The sequence below is a fragment of the Sciurus carolinensis genome, chromosome 3 (genome assembly GCF_902686445.1).
Source record: "Sciurus carolinensis chromosome 3, mSciCar1.2, whole genome shotgun sequence".
Taxonomy (NCBI): domain Eukaryota; kingdom Metazoa; phylum Chordata; class Mammalia; order Rodentia; family Sciuridae; genus Sciurus; species Sciurus carolinensis.
This window is the reverse complement of record NC_062215.1, coordinates 124,899,480-124,912,496: the sequence shown is the minus strand read 5'-3', so window position 1 is coordinate 124,912,496 and position 13,017 is coordinate 124,899,480. Positions and strand designations below refer to the sequence as shown.

General features: G+C 32.7%; 1 protein-coding gene across 3 annotated transcripts in view; it reads left to right on the top strand.

Annotated features, from left to right (window-relative positions):
* The window catches only part of Lnpk (lunapark, ER junction formation factor), a 76,508-nt gene extending 68,722 nt beyond the window's left edge, over positions 1 to 7,786 (top strand). The window contains exon 15 of one of the 3 annotated variants that reach the window (XR_007107894.1): positions 5,268 to 5,318. Coding sequence is in view for 2 of the 3 variants with exons in the window: in XM_047547021.1 (XP_047402977.1) it covers positions 5,268 to 5,503 (236 nt within the window). In the remaining variant the exon portion in view is untranslated. Of the gene's footprint in view, positions 1 to 5,267 lie in introns of all 3 variants that reach the window. The other 2 variants (XM_047547021.1, XM_047547022.1) reach the window with 2 other exon arrangements.
* Positions 7,787 to 13,017: the final 5,231 nt, after the last annotated feature.

Sequence of the window (13,017 nt, the reverse complement as noted above, 5' to 3'; positions counted from 1 at the left end):
ATGATCTAGAATTAATAGAAGAACTTTTTTTTTTCTCCCAGTGTGTGACATAAGAGTTTGAAATTAAGTTTTGTCTGGATTTTGATATTAGAAGATTTTGCATTTAGGATAAGTCACAAAGCTTTTACAATCTCTGGACCACTCTTTAGAACAACATATGGAATTTTGGAAAACTTTCATCAAAGAGACCTAGAAGAAATTTCTTGCATTAATTGCTCATTTAAATTACTAGATTTTTTTTTTTTTCTTTCTAGAACTGTGTATCCAGATGTTTTGGTAACAGATAAAAAGAGCACAAGAAATTAGGGATATGGATTATCTTTTTATCTGAGAGCATACTAGATATGGTATGCCAAAAATGAACTGCTTTTAGATTCCTCAGTTTTTTTATGATTAAATGGTAGTAAAGTAATAGTTAAATTTCTGCTAAGTATCATTAATGTGGTTTATTATAAAGTTTTGCCTTTGATAAAAAAATGTGCTTTCTAAAATACTTGATATGTAGCATTCTTTTTGTTAGATGTGGTAATCATTAGAGTACTCTGTTTTTCTATATTGTTAGTATGCTATTACAGTGATTTTTATTTTTATTTTTTTGACTAACATGTTTACAGTTTTTTAATATTGGGTTTTCATTGCTCCGTTGTGTTTGTGTAGGTCTCATGTAATTATTTGAGAAGTCTTCATGTAATTACTTTAGTGGAAAATAGCTTTTATTCAATTGGATTAACTCACTAATAATAAAACTCATGGCATCTAATCAATACTATTAAAAATAGTAAAATTTATACAAAATGAAATTCATCTTAATAATCTGATTTCTGTTTTCTTTCTTTTATGCAAATACTATTATCATTAGGTTATGTGGAATGAGGGAAAATTCTGTTCCTAGTTTTGTTATGATGCTATAGGAAATAGAACTATTTGATAATGAAAATTTTATTGAATTCTGTGTATTTATCAGATCCTAAAAGCTTATGTCTTTGTTTATATTTAATTATGTTCAGTTTTCTAACATGTAACTTGCCTATAATATATTCTTGTTCGTTTGTTTAAGATATAGAGATCTTTGAGCCTTCTGACTCCTTTTTTCCCCTAAAACACCTTCACCTAATAGTTTTAGATTGAGATCACAGCTTAATAATAAAACTTTTAACTTGAATACTAGCTGTTTTCTCATAAGTGGTTATGATTTAATTAAATTATATTCACTGAGTCATTGGATTGAACTGGGTTTGAAATTCATGCCTTTCTTCCTTCAATATAAGTCGATGGTTTTCCTGAAGGCAGGAAAGTCTTATAAAAGCTGTCTTGTTCAAAGATAATTGTCAATTTTAATTTAATAATGTTCTTTGGGTAAGATTATATTCTACACATATAGTGGTACTAATATTTCAAAAATATGTCAAGGCAAAAATAAATATTTATATCTAAGATATATATAAGATTTATTTATATAAGAAAATTATCTTACTATAAAGCTCTGAGGTTTAATTATTAAATTTATATGTAATTTTAATGTGTTAGGCAAAAATAAATGAGTATTATTTAATTTTCTTACAAAATTATTATTTTAAGTACGGGGATAAAAACCTAAAGGCATTATGATGTTTGTACCTGTTTTTGCATGGTTTATAGGTAAAGCAGTGTGTATTTGTTATAAAATTTTACATTTAACTTTATAAATTTGAGTTGTCTAGCTGAGGTTGAGGCTTTGTCCAAAGAACTGGTTGCTAGTTGTAACCATTTGGTAGGAAAAAACTTCTCTTTCAGGAATATTGGGGTGGGGGCGAAGGACAAGAGTAGAGAGAAATTCTGTGGATCATATTGTGGTATAATATTGCTTGGCATTATAGATGTTGAAGTTTATTTAAACATTTCTTATAGATAGAATTAGGTCATTAAGGTAATTGTTACCAGCTCTTAGTCTTAAACTGGTCACACAAGGAAATGTAGGCCTGTTTATTTAATATTTTAGTATTTTGCTGCCAAATATAACATCTTGTGTAATGTATTTATACTACTAAGCTATTTTAAACTACAACTTCATAAAAAAAATTACTCTTTGTATTAGACTAGGTGAATGATGCCCTCCTATAGAAATAAGTAGTTTGGCACATAAAATAATCTTACTGTTAAGCTCTGAGGTTAATTATTAAATTGATATGAAATTCTTTGTCAATATATTATATACCTAGTTCATTTAGATATTGTTTGTATGAGTTCTTACAAAATGGAATTGACTTCTAAACATCAAATACCTATCTCGTTTAGAATAACTGAAGTCTGCATTATAAGGCTTGTCACATACCAGTTTTTTGTAACATTATTATCTTAAGACTGTTTTCCTGCAAATCAACCTGTATTGTCAGCTCTTTGTCGCTTTGACCAAAACACTGTACAAAACAACTTAGAAGAGGTGAGATTTATTTTGGCTCACTATTTCAGAGGGTTGAGTTTATGGTTAGCCAGTTCTATTTCTGAGGTGAGGCAGAATATCATGGTGGAGGGGCACAGCAGAGGAAAGCTTCTCAGCTCATGGCAGCTGTGAAGCAGAGAGATAGAGGGACTGGGAGAAGATAAATCCTTCAAGACAAGCACCCAGTGACCTATTTCCTCCAGCTAGATTCCACCTCCCAGTAGTTTATTCAGCGGTCAGTCTTCATGATCTGATCACTTCCTCAAAACCCAACTATGAACCTTGCTTCCTTGGGGACCATGATTTCAACACATGAGCTTTTGGGGGACATTTCAGTTCCAAACTATAATATAATCCCAGGGAAGAAAAGTAGCCATTAATGGGCTCTTTGATCATTCTCAAACCCCTCCCATTATTTCACTAAATTTTTAGTGTTCTGTATGTTCTCTGAAATACAATATTGCCTGGAAACTTTGTCATGTTTTCTAATTGTGCCAGCTCATTGTATTTCTTAGATTTCATGTGTTACAGACATTTAAATTTTTCAGTATCACAGTTCCCCTTTTTGTATTAACTGCTTTTTTTATGAACCCAGAATTTTTAAATTGACTGACTAGTAGAGAATGTCTCTGAAAATAGTAATATCAACACTCTAATATAATAAACCTTGAACTTTGATACCATTCCCATTTCAGTACAGTATTGACACAGTTTGTCAGCATATGATTTTGTGGGTCATATGTTTACTTAAACATGTTTATTGATGAACTACATCCTAGATTCTGTCTTTTCCTTTTTTCATTTTGAGTGACTTTATTAGTTTATTTCAGAAGGCTTACTAAACATACTGGAAAGTTCTTGCCAAATGGGTATTGCTCTACAGTCAGAGAGTTGAGGAAAACCATGACTCTTAAAATTCTACCCTGGATAATTTCTGTGAGGGTGGAACATGGTTGGCAATTCCTGGAGTTTTCTACAGAAGAACTTGCTTGTCTTTGTAGCAAAAATAATTTGTACGTGTCCATAGAGTTTCATTTGCTGTTTCTGCGTGTTTCTTTTCTGCCTTGGAGCATTCAAAAAACAAAATTTGAATGACTTACTGCTTTTCTACATTGGAGTTTTGTTAAGATTCCCAATGGTGCAGTGATACTATTTTAAGTTTCATATTAAAATACAAGTAGGATTTTTATGATATTTGTCACGAGTATGATTTATGAACATTCCCCACCACTTTTTGTGATGATATGAAATTATTATTTTTTAATTATTTATTTTTATTTTTTACAGTCTGCATTTTGATTCATTGTACACAAATGGGGTACATAATTTAGTTTCTATGGTTGTACATGATGTAGATTCATACATTCATGTAATCATACATGTACATAGGGTAATGATGTCTGTCTCATTCCACCATTTTTCATACCCCCCTTCCCTCTCATTTCCCTCTACATAATCTAAAATTATATGAAATTATTTTACATTAAGACCTCATTAAGTTGTATGTCAATGACTCTGGAATGTAGACCTTTTATTCCATATATAAAAAGGAAGAAGTTGGTTATAATTAATTCTGTAAACCAGAATCCAGTGTCCATGTGTTTAAGAAAATAATACTTTTTAAAATATTTTTTAAAGTCCTAGCATAGAGCATGTGAGAAAGGAATAATTGGTCTTTATTGGAACTGTTATGGTAAAACCATGAATTTTTAAGACTTCCAGATTAATGTGAGTACATATAACATAATTTATTTGCAGAACTATTTTATTTATTTATTTTGCAAACTTTGGTTCATACCATTCAAGGAATTTAACTAGGACTTTTTACCAAGTAGACTGGCCTTCCCACCAGATTTTTTGAATTGGTAATAATTATAGTTCATCATAAGGAATCTTCAGTAAAGTAGAAAAACTACTTTTTTTGCTTAGTTTATATGGTTTAATTGTATTTCTCTTAGCAAGAATATTAATTACTGTTTATTTCAAAACAAAAAAGAACACCTCGAAGCTAGATTTTTATCTTTGTCTTAGATATTGGGTAGCCCAAAGCTTGTCTGCTCCTGTTATTCCTTTCCTCCAGCCTGTTTTTTAAACTTTAAAGAGTTACAGACAATTTAATTAATAAAATTATTATTATTAAGAGATTTAAATTAATAACACTAAAAAAGAGAGTTTAAAAGGAGTACATTTTCAGGTAGAGACCAAGACAGTTCATGCTATGGAGACAAGATTGAAGAAACAAAACAAAACAAATAACCACCTTATTTTCTCTCCCTAGCATGCTAGAGAGATAGTGTATTATAGCCCAGAAGTTTCAATACTAAAGACTTTGCTGAGAGAGATGGGGAGACTTGGCATGACTTTGGAGAAAAACATTGCCTGAACACATACATGCATGTATGCACATACACAAAAGTACACATTTATACATTGCTTACAGAGTTTCTTGGGTACAGGGGAAACAGTGTCTTCAGGAAACATAACTCATAACCTGGGAATTTATACATATGCTTGCTGGACTGTTGTCTTACACCACGTAATTTTGTTGGAACTTTGAATTTTAGACATTTAACTTAAAAATGTATCTTTAGGAGTTTATTTTGTATAAAAATATGTGAAATATGATTATGGACTTATTCAAATTTTATTTTCCTTTAGTTATATTAATTCAAATTGTATCCTATAGAGAGTTAAGTACCTCTTTTAAAAGATTTTAAGGGTAACATTAGACCATTCTGTTTTCCGTGTGTGTGTGTGTGTGTGTGTGTGTGTGTGTGTGTACACCTTTTAATTACTTAGAAGTTTTAACATTTGGGTATTCTGAAATCTTGAATCTTTATCTTTTCAGAACCTTTAGGAGAACAAGATGTTCTAGATAATAATACAGAGCAAACAGATGACAAAATATCAGCTATAGAGCAGACAGACCAAGTGATTGAAAATGCATCTGGCTCAGAAGAACCAGAGGAGAAAGAAGAGACTGAGAATGAAGAAACCTCAATAAATGAAGCCAAATCAACAGTTACCAGAGCTGATTCTATTTCTAATCTTGAACTAAGTGAAGAATCTTTGATAACAAAGTAGTAAATGCTTCCACGTGCCTTCAACTGGATGTTTGTAGTCTTATTGATGTCAGTTATTGCTTTTTTGGTGGTACTTCTTAAAATTGTTTTGCCCCTTTAACTATATGCTTGATATAATTTGAATTCAGATTGCCTAGCAATTTCAGTGTGTCAGAGTTTAATACTGGATATTAAAATTAAAAGCAACTGATATCAGTTAAATAAGATCCTTCTGAATATATAAAGGTCCACACTCTTTAGACAGCTTTTAGATATTTTTTTTGTCTATTCTAAAAGTAAAAAAATATAGCATTCTTGTTTTCTATATGTATAACCTATAAATAATATCTATTTTGACATAGGAAGAACTTTGATTAGGAATAAGTTCTCTAATAGTGTTTGTTTTAAGGAATGAAACACAAGATTTTGAGTACTTTATCATTAACAACAGAAATAATTTTAACTTGAGATATTTGCCAGTGGGGAGGAAATGTCTACTTGGGTTGTTTACATTAAGTGATATGAAAGTTATAACTGTAACTACATAGGCATTGGTACGAATTCTCAGATAAGAATGCAATTGAACAGTCAAGTGCAGTGTTTCTTTTAATGTCTTTTATTTTGCAGCTGGGCCAAAGGCACATGATGTATATAATTAGTTTATGTTTACATATTAACATATAGGAAATAATGTCTGCACTTGACTGTACTTGAATTCTTAGTATTATTTATACTTGTAAAATAATGATGATATATAAGTGAATTTTGTGCTCTTGTGTGTATTTTGTTAAGGAAAATAAAGATGATCTGGCAGCAGTTTCTTTTTGTTAAGTATCTGGACTTCAAATAGTATCTTGGTGGATGACTTGGCTATCTGAAAAATCTTATTTGGAAGAGCTCACAGTATGATGTCTATATTCTGCTTAGAACAAATAATTATTAAGCATTTGTTCAGACTTGTTGCCTTTCAGGTTCAGAGAAATAATGACATTTAGAGTTTCTAATCAGAGGTTAGGTTTTTCTGATTCAGGACACATTAGGTCATTCGTAGATTTTAACTTTGAGAGACAAGAATGTTTTGTGAGAAGAGCAATTAACTAATTGCTGATAGTTCATTCAATGAAATATGTGTACTAAGCATCAAGTGAGAACAAATTTTGACCCAGAATGAAAATACTTGGGCCTTAAATACACTGATTATCTGTTACAGCTTCCTTTCAACCTCTCTTCTCCAGTATATAAAAAAAAATTGAAAATCAAATTATTATGCCAAAGGGAGGAATATAAGAAGATATGTGTATGGCTAATGTTTTGGGTGTATACGGTTTATCAAAATTGAATAAAACTTTTTGTATCATTTAAAATTCATTTTTATGATTTAATATTGCATATCTGACAGGTATTTCTAATGAATCTAATCTGTTAATTATCCAAGGCATCTTAGTATAATGGCCACAGTTTTCAGGCACATGGAATTGGACTTAAATTCCGGCTTTGTAATCTTGGGCAAGTCACCTAAACTCTCTGCAACGGTTTTCTCACCTTTAAAATGGGAAGAATAATATCTATTTTTCAAAATAATTTATATTACATGCTTAGCTCACTGCCTGATAACTAACAGGGATTGAATGAACCCAGGTACTCTATCACTGAGCTACATCTCCATCCCCATTTATTTTTTATTTTGAGATAGGGTCTCACTCTGTTGCCAAGGCTGGCCTTGAGTTTGCAATCCTCCTGCCTTGGCCTACTGAGTAACTGAGATTACAGATAAGCACCACCTTGCCCAGTTAATTAATAGGTATTAAATAAATGGTAGCATTCATTATTATTGATAACCTTGTAAAATATGAAAGGAGGGGCCATAAATTCTTCCTCTGGCAGATAAGGAGATTAGAAAATAATATACTTTAACAGCTCAGAATGAAGTCAGTTTCTGCATTAACTTTTCTTCATTGTGTGTATGTATAAATATAAATTAAAGAAATAGGAAACCAAAACTATACAATATACTCTTAAAAAACGAATTTCACCAGTTTTTTGGTATGTTACTGGCCCATTTGCATTTTATTAGCACCTTGCAGTTATAAAATATTCAAATTCTGATGTATATTGCTTGCAAATAAGTACTGCAGAGAAATGTAGTTTAATGATGAACCAAGCAGATATTATGAGAAATATCTTTGAAAGAAATATGGAAGAAAGTTAAAAGGGGCATTAGAAAAATAAATGCAGCATATAATGAGCTTATGATTGTGTATCTTTTAAAATAGAAAAGATTATTTTGATATTGCAATAAACAATGTTTGAAAGATTAGTGTAATATCCCACTTCTGATTATGAAGACTAGTATATAAGTGAGGAAAACCAAGCCATTAAGTACTGTCAGCCAGAATGATCTTAACCTCCTTATTTACAAATGTCCAACAGGTCGTTGTCTAAACTCTTCTTACCATGTCCTCTGTACTTTCCACAAACGTGGTCTGGCTTTTCTCTCCTTCCAAGCCCCATCCTTGTACTGTAGCCACATTGCCTCCTCCTTTGAATTTTCTGGACATGCTCAGATCTTCCCTTTAAATCTCAACCTAATTTTCACTCCTCAGCCAGCCTCCTAAACTCCCTATCTGAAAACTCTCTCTGCCTTTTACTGACATGTCATTCTGTCTCTACTCACTGTCCATATCACAATTTCTATTTTATTTGATGCTCCTTTACTCTTTTATCTTCACATCATAAGGTCAGTGTATGCAAGGATCTTTTCTTACTCATATCTATATCTTCAGAGCCTGGCATAACTCTTGACACATTTATTATGTGAAATGAATAACTTCGTTGCTAAATCCAGTGAAATCTCTCAGTTCTTAACTAATTTTCCTGCTTGGCAGATATATTGTAGAGCACTCCCTCTTCTTTGAAACGCTTTTTTGCCTTTGGATTTTGACATATCTTACTGCCATTTTACTTCTCTGGTCTTTTACTCTCAGTGTCTCCTTGTTGTTCCCTAGGTTCTACCTTTTATCATTTCTTCACTGCATATTCTTTCTGTAGGAGCTTTCATCGGTGCCATGGATTTAATTCCTGTCTGTCAGATCTCTAATGTGGTCTGTTGCCTTCACTTCATAGTATGCATTCACCCATCTACCAGCAATGCCTCTAATAATCAATAGGTTAAAAAATGAACACTCTTCTTCAAGCCTTTTGTGTTTCTCATCTTTTAGCACCGCTATCCAAGCCAGAAACTAGAGTAGGTACACTCATCCCTATTTCCTATATCCAAACAGTTCCTGTTCCTGAACATCAGACATCCATACCATAAACATCATTTCTCCATACCATTCACGTTGCATTAATAATTAACATTTGCATTCCCATTCAGCCTGGCAATATGCCAACTGCTCTCTTTGTATTATTTATTTGTTCTTTGGCAACAAACCTATGAAGATTTTTGTCTCTGGATTATAGAAAACAGTTGTATAGAGAATAACTTGCTCAAAATTATACACCTGGTAAGTGGACAATCTGGGATTTGAATATTGGCAAATGACTTGAGAGGGATTTTTTAAAAAAATTTGATACTGGGGATCAAACTGAGGGTGTTGCACATGGCAAGCACATGCTCTGCCATGGAGCCACCCTGAGCACTTGGAGGCTTACTCTTAAGGAGCATTGTATTGCCTTCTAATTCATGCTCCCCTCGTCTCAGGTTACTAAAAGCTGCTTCTTAACAGGTTTCCCTGTCTCCAACCTTGCCCACTTGCTGTCTGTTCTGTGCACAGTAGCCTAAATGAGTTTTCAGAAATGGAAAATGAATCATGCTGCATCATTGCTTAGACTCTTTGATTCCTCATGTTTTGGGGATGAGGTCCAAACTTACTAATATGGCCTACAAAGCTCTGGGTAATTTTGCTCCTAGTTACCTCTACAACCACTGCCATCATCATCTTCCACCACACACACACACACACACACACACTTTGTATTTAACTATAATAGTGCTTTTTGTGCTTTGCAAAATTTTCCTATCTCTCAACCTTTATTCATCTCTTTCTTGGCCTGAGATATATTCCTACCCAATAGATACTGGGGCCATCAATAAATAGTTGTTGAATTTGAATTGTTTCAGTTAGAAATCAAGTTTAAAAGGGCTGGGGTTATGGCTCAGTGGTAAAGTGCTTGCCTGGCACATGTGAGACAATGGGTTTGATCCTCAGCACCACATAAACATAAATAAAGGTGCCTAGCTACAACTAAAAAAAAGATTATTTTTTCAGTACCTTAGCCAACATTTATTTTTCTTTATCTTATTGTTTGTTCTACTTAGTTTTACAGGACAGCAGAATGCATTTTGATTCATTGTACACAAATGGAATGCAACTTTTCATTTCTCTGGTTGTATACGACATAAAATCACACCATTCATATAATCATACATGTGCATAGGGGAATGATGTCTGTCTCATTCCACCATCTTTGCTTCCTCCTGCCCCTTCCCTTCCCTCATTTCCCTCTACACAATCCACAGTTCCTCCATTCTTCCCTTACCCACCCCTCCCCCATGCCCCCCTGTTATGTATCAGCATCCACTTATCAGAGAAAACATTTGGCCTTTGGTTTAGAATTTTTTTTTTTTTTTTAAGAAATCATCATCCACTTATCAGGGAAGACATTCATACCTAAGAATTAACTCAGATTTTACTTCCCTGTTTTGGGCAACACTGAACAGTAGTTGGACTTCTCTCCTCGGGTGGCCTGGTGCAGAATTCCTTCTTCCTGGACCAGCCAGCCCTAGAGAAACAAGAGGGTGAATCTGAAGAAAAATGAGTTTGCTTTTTCTGAGTTCTCCAATGAGAGAAGCCACCCTTACTTGCCAAAGTGAGTAGAAAGATGCAGAGATATTGGGATCATCATACTAATCAGATTCTCCCTACAGCTATGTCTGTTAGATGTAATGGTACAGGAAAATGAGCATGGGCAATCTTTCCTATCTAGCAGAGTCTGCAAGTACTGTATGAAAAATAACTGCTACTCCTTTATTGTAATAAATATTGCCTCATATTACAAATAATAGAATAATAAGATTTTGATAAATCTGTTGATCTAAGATTTTAGTAAATGGAAAAAAAGATTGTACATAGAAGATGAATTATAGGACAGATAAAAGAAACTTTAGGGAATCACACCTGTCTTTGGAAAATTAAATATCAGTTTGCTTATTTCTACTAAAAAAAAAAGACAAATCAAGTTTGGAAATTTTGTGACTGATTAAACTATGCTTTTATGCTAGAAATTGGTATTTCTCATCATGCATTTATTGTATGCATTAGACATTCACTATTGTTATGGAGAACATAATTGAATCAGGACTGGCAGCTTTTAGGGTGTGCATGTGTGAGAGAGGGATAGAATGAGGATTATGGTTTTTATTAAATATTGTATGCTGTTTTAGAAATGTTAAATGACTTGTACAGTGGCCACCTCAACCAAGCCAGAATTCAGATCTCAACTCAGTGCAGGGTGTTTTATATTGAATGACTATTTTATTTGGGGTTTGGACCCAGGGCCTCATACATGCCAGGCAAGAGCTCTACCACGGAGCTATGTCCTGCCCCTTTTTATTTTATTTCGGGAGATGATCTCACTAAATTGCTCAGGCTGGCCTCAAACTTGAGATCCTCCTGCCTCACACTCCAGAGTAGCTGGGATTATAGGTGTGCACCACAACAACTAACTTGAATCATTAATTTTATACTGCCTCTCAATATTGGTGTTAGAATTTAAAATTGCCTTAAGATATAATCAGTTTACTTCTCTACGTCTAGCTGATGGTAACTGCTTAGCTAAGTTAAAACTTTTTTCTTACAATGGTAATTTACAGTATTACATTATCAGTTGGATTTATGTCAAGATCAATTAAAGGGTCAAAGAACAGGGATAATTTATGAATTGTGGGTAGTGATTTTGAAATGTTCATGAACAGAGCTCCTTTTGAAAATTGGGAGAAAATAAAATAGTTATTATCTGACTTAACTTTAATTCATTGTAAAAATTTGATGAGATATACTTTATAAATTCTCAATGGACATTAAAAATAATTCAAGTACCAAGATGAACCAAGGTATAGATGGTTGTGAATTGATCTGTTAAATCTTAACAGTTTTGTAATTTGAATTGTTTTAAATTTATTAAATCTCAAAATACATGAATTTTATTAGTCAATAAGAAAAGATATTCAGGCTCTGAATTTAGACAAATATATAAATATAGAAAAGTATATTTGTTAGGAAACAAAAATTAAAATGAATACAGAATTAAAATTTTATTAAATTGTTTCAATCCACAATTATTAATTTATCTCAGTATAATTTCTTTCCTCCTCAGAAATTAATGTACATTTTCCTTAATCCTATTTAAAAATATTTAAAAAATTTTTCTGAATTGATTGGATAAAAGGTGTTCCCCTCAATTGCTCTTTGTCAGTTTGCCTTTGTGTGAAATTTTGATTCCATTTAATTTTCCATTCTTTCCCCTTTAGAACTCCTGTTATATTATGGTTTAACCTATAATCTGAACTTTCAGAAAATACTATCTACTTATATAGTTCTATATTATTTAATGCTTTTTAAAGCAAATTTTCTGCTTTATGCATTTAAAAGTATTCTTACCTTCCCTTTTTTCTTTGGCTTCAAAATTGATAGAAGTTGGAAGTACACTGGAAAGATTAAAAAGCATTCTCAAAAATCTCCCTTATGAATTAAATTTTTAATTCTTAGACCAGGATTCTGTGAGAATAGGCCAAATTTTCAGCTGCCAAAGACTTTTACCAGATCCCTGGCAGTTGATTTAGGAAAACTGGGAAAAATCATTTATTTTCATGAAAATATTTCTATTTTAGTCTGATTTCGAAAGAAAGTGGGGAATGGACATTTTTTGAATACCTATTCTTGGTCAGGCACTGTGCTCTAGGTACTATCACACATTCTCTTACAGTTTTCCCAACGACTCTGTGAGAAAGAATTTGATCAGGCAGAGATTGACTTCATTTCCCAAGACTAATTTGTGGATGTTGAAAGTAGAATTAGAACTTAGAATCTTTAAGTTTTTGCTCTTTTCACTACCAGTGAGCACCTTCTTCTTTGGTAGCTGAAAGAAATAGGCTAATGCTCTTTTTGGTTTCTCAGATTTCTGTGATAACTCAAATGTCATTACTTCAGGGCTGTCTTTTTTCTTAATCTCATACTTGTCAGACATTCCATTCCCACACCCGCATCTTGAAATTCCTTTGTACTGTTATCTCCCAGACCAGACGGAATTTCTTGGAGCTAGAGCCATATCTGTTGGTGCAGGTATATAAAGGATACTAATTATCTGCTGAATAGGTAGCATATACATACTCAGACCACACAGAATAGGAAATATCAATGTAAGTGCAGATTTTATAGTGGAGAATTTTGAAAATCTCATTTAAAAAAAAATTACTGAGTAGGGAAAGGTCCAATAACTTGTTCCTCACAATTTAGGCAAATTCCAGTTTCTCTT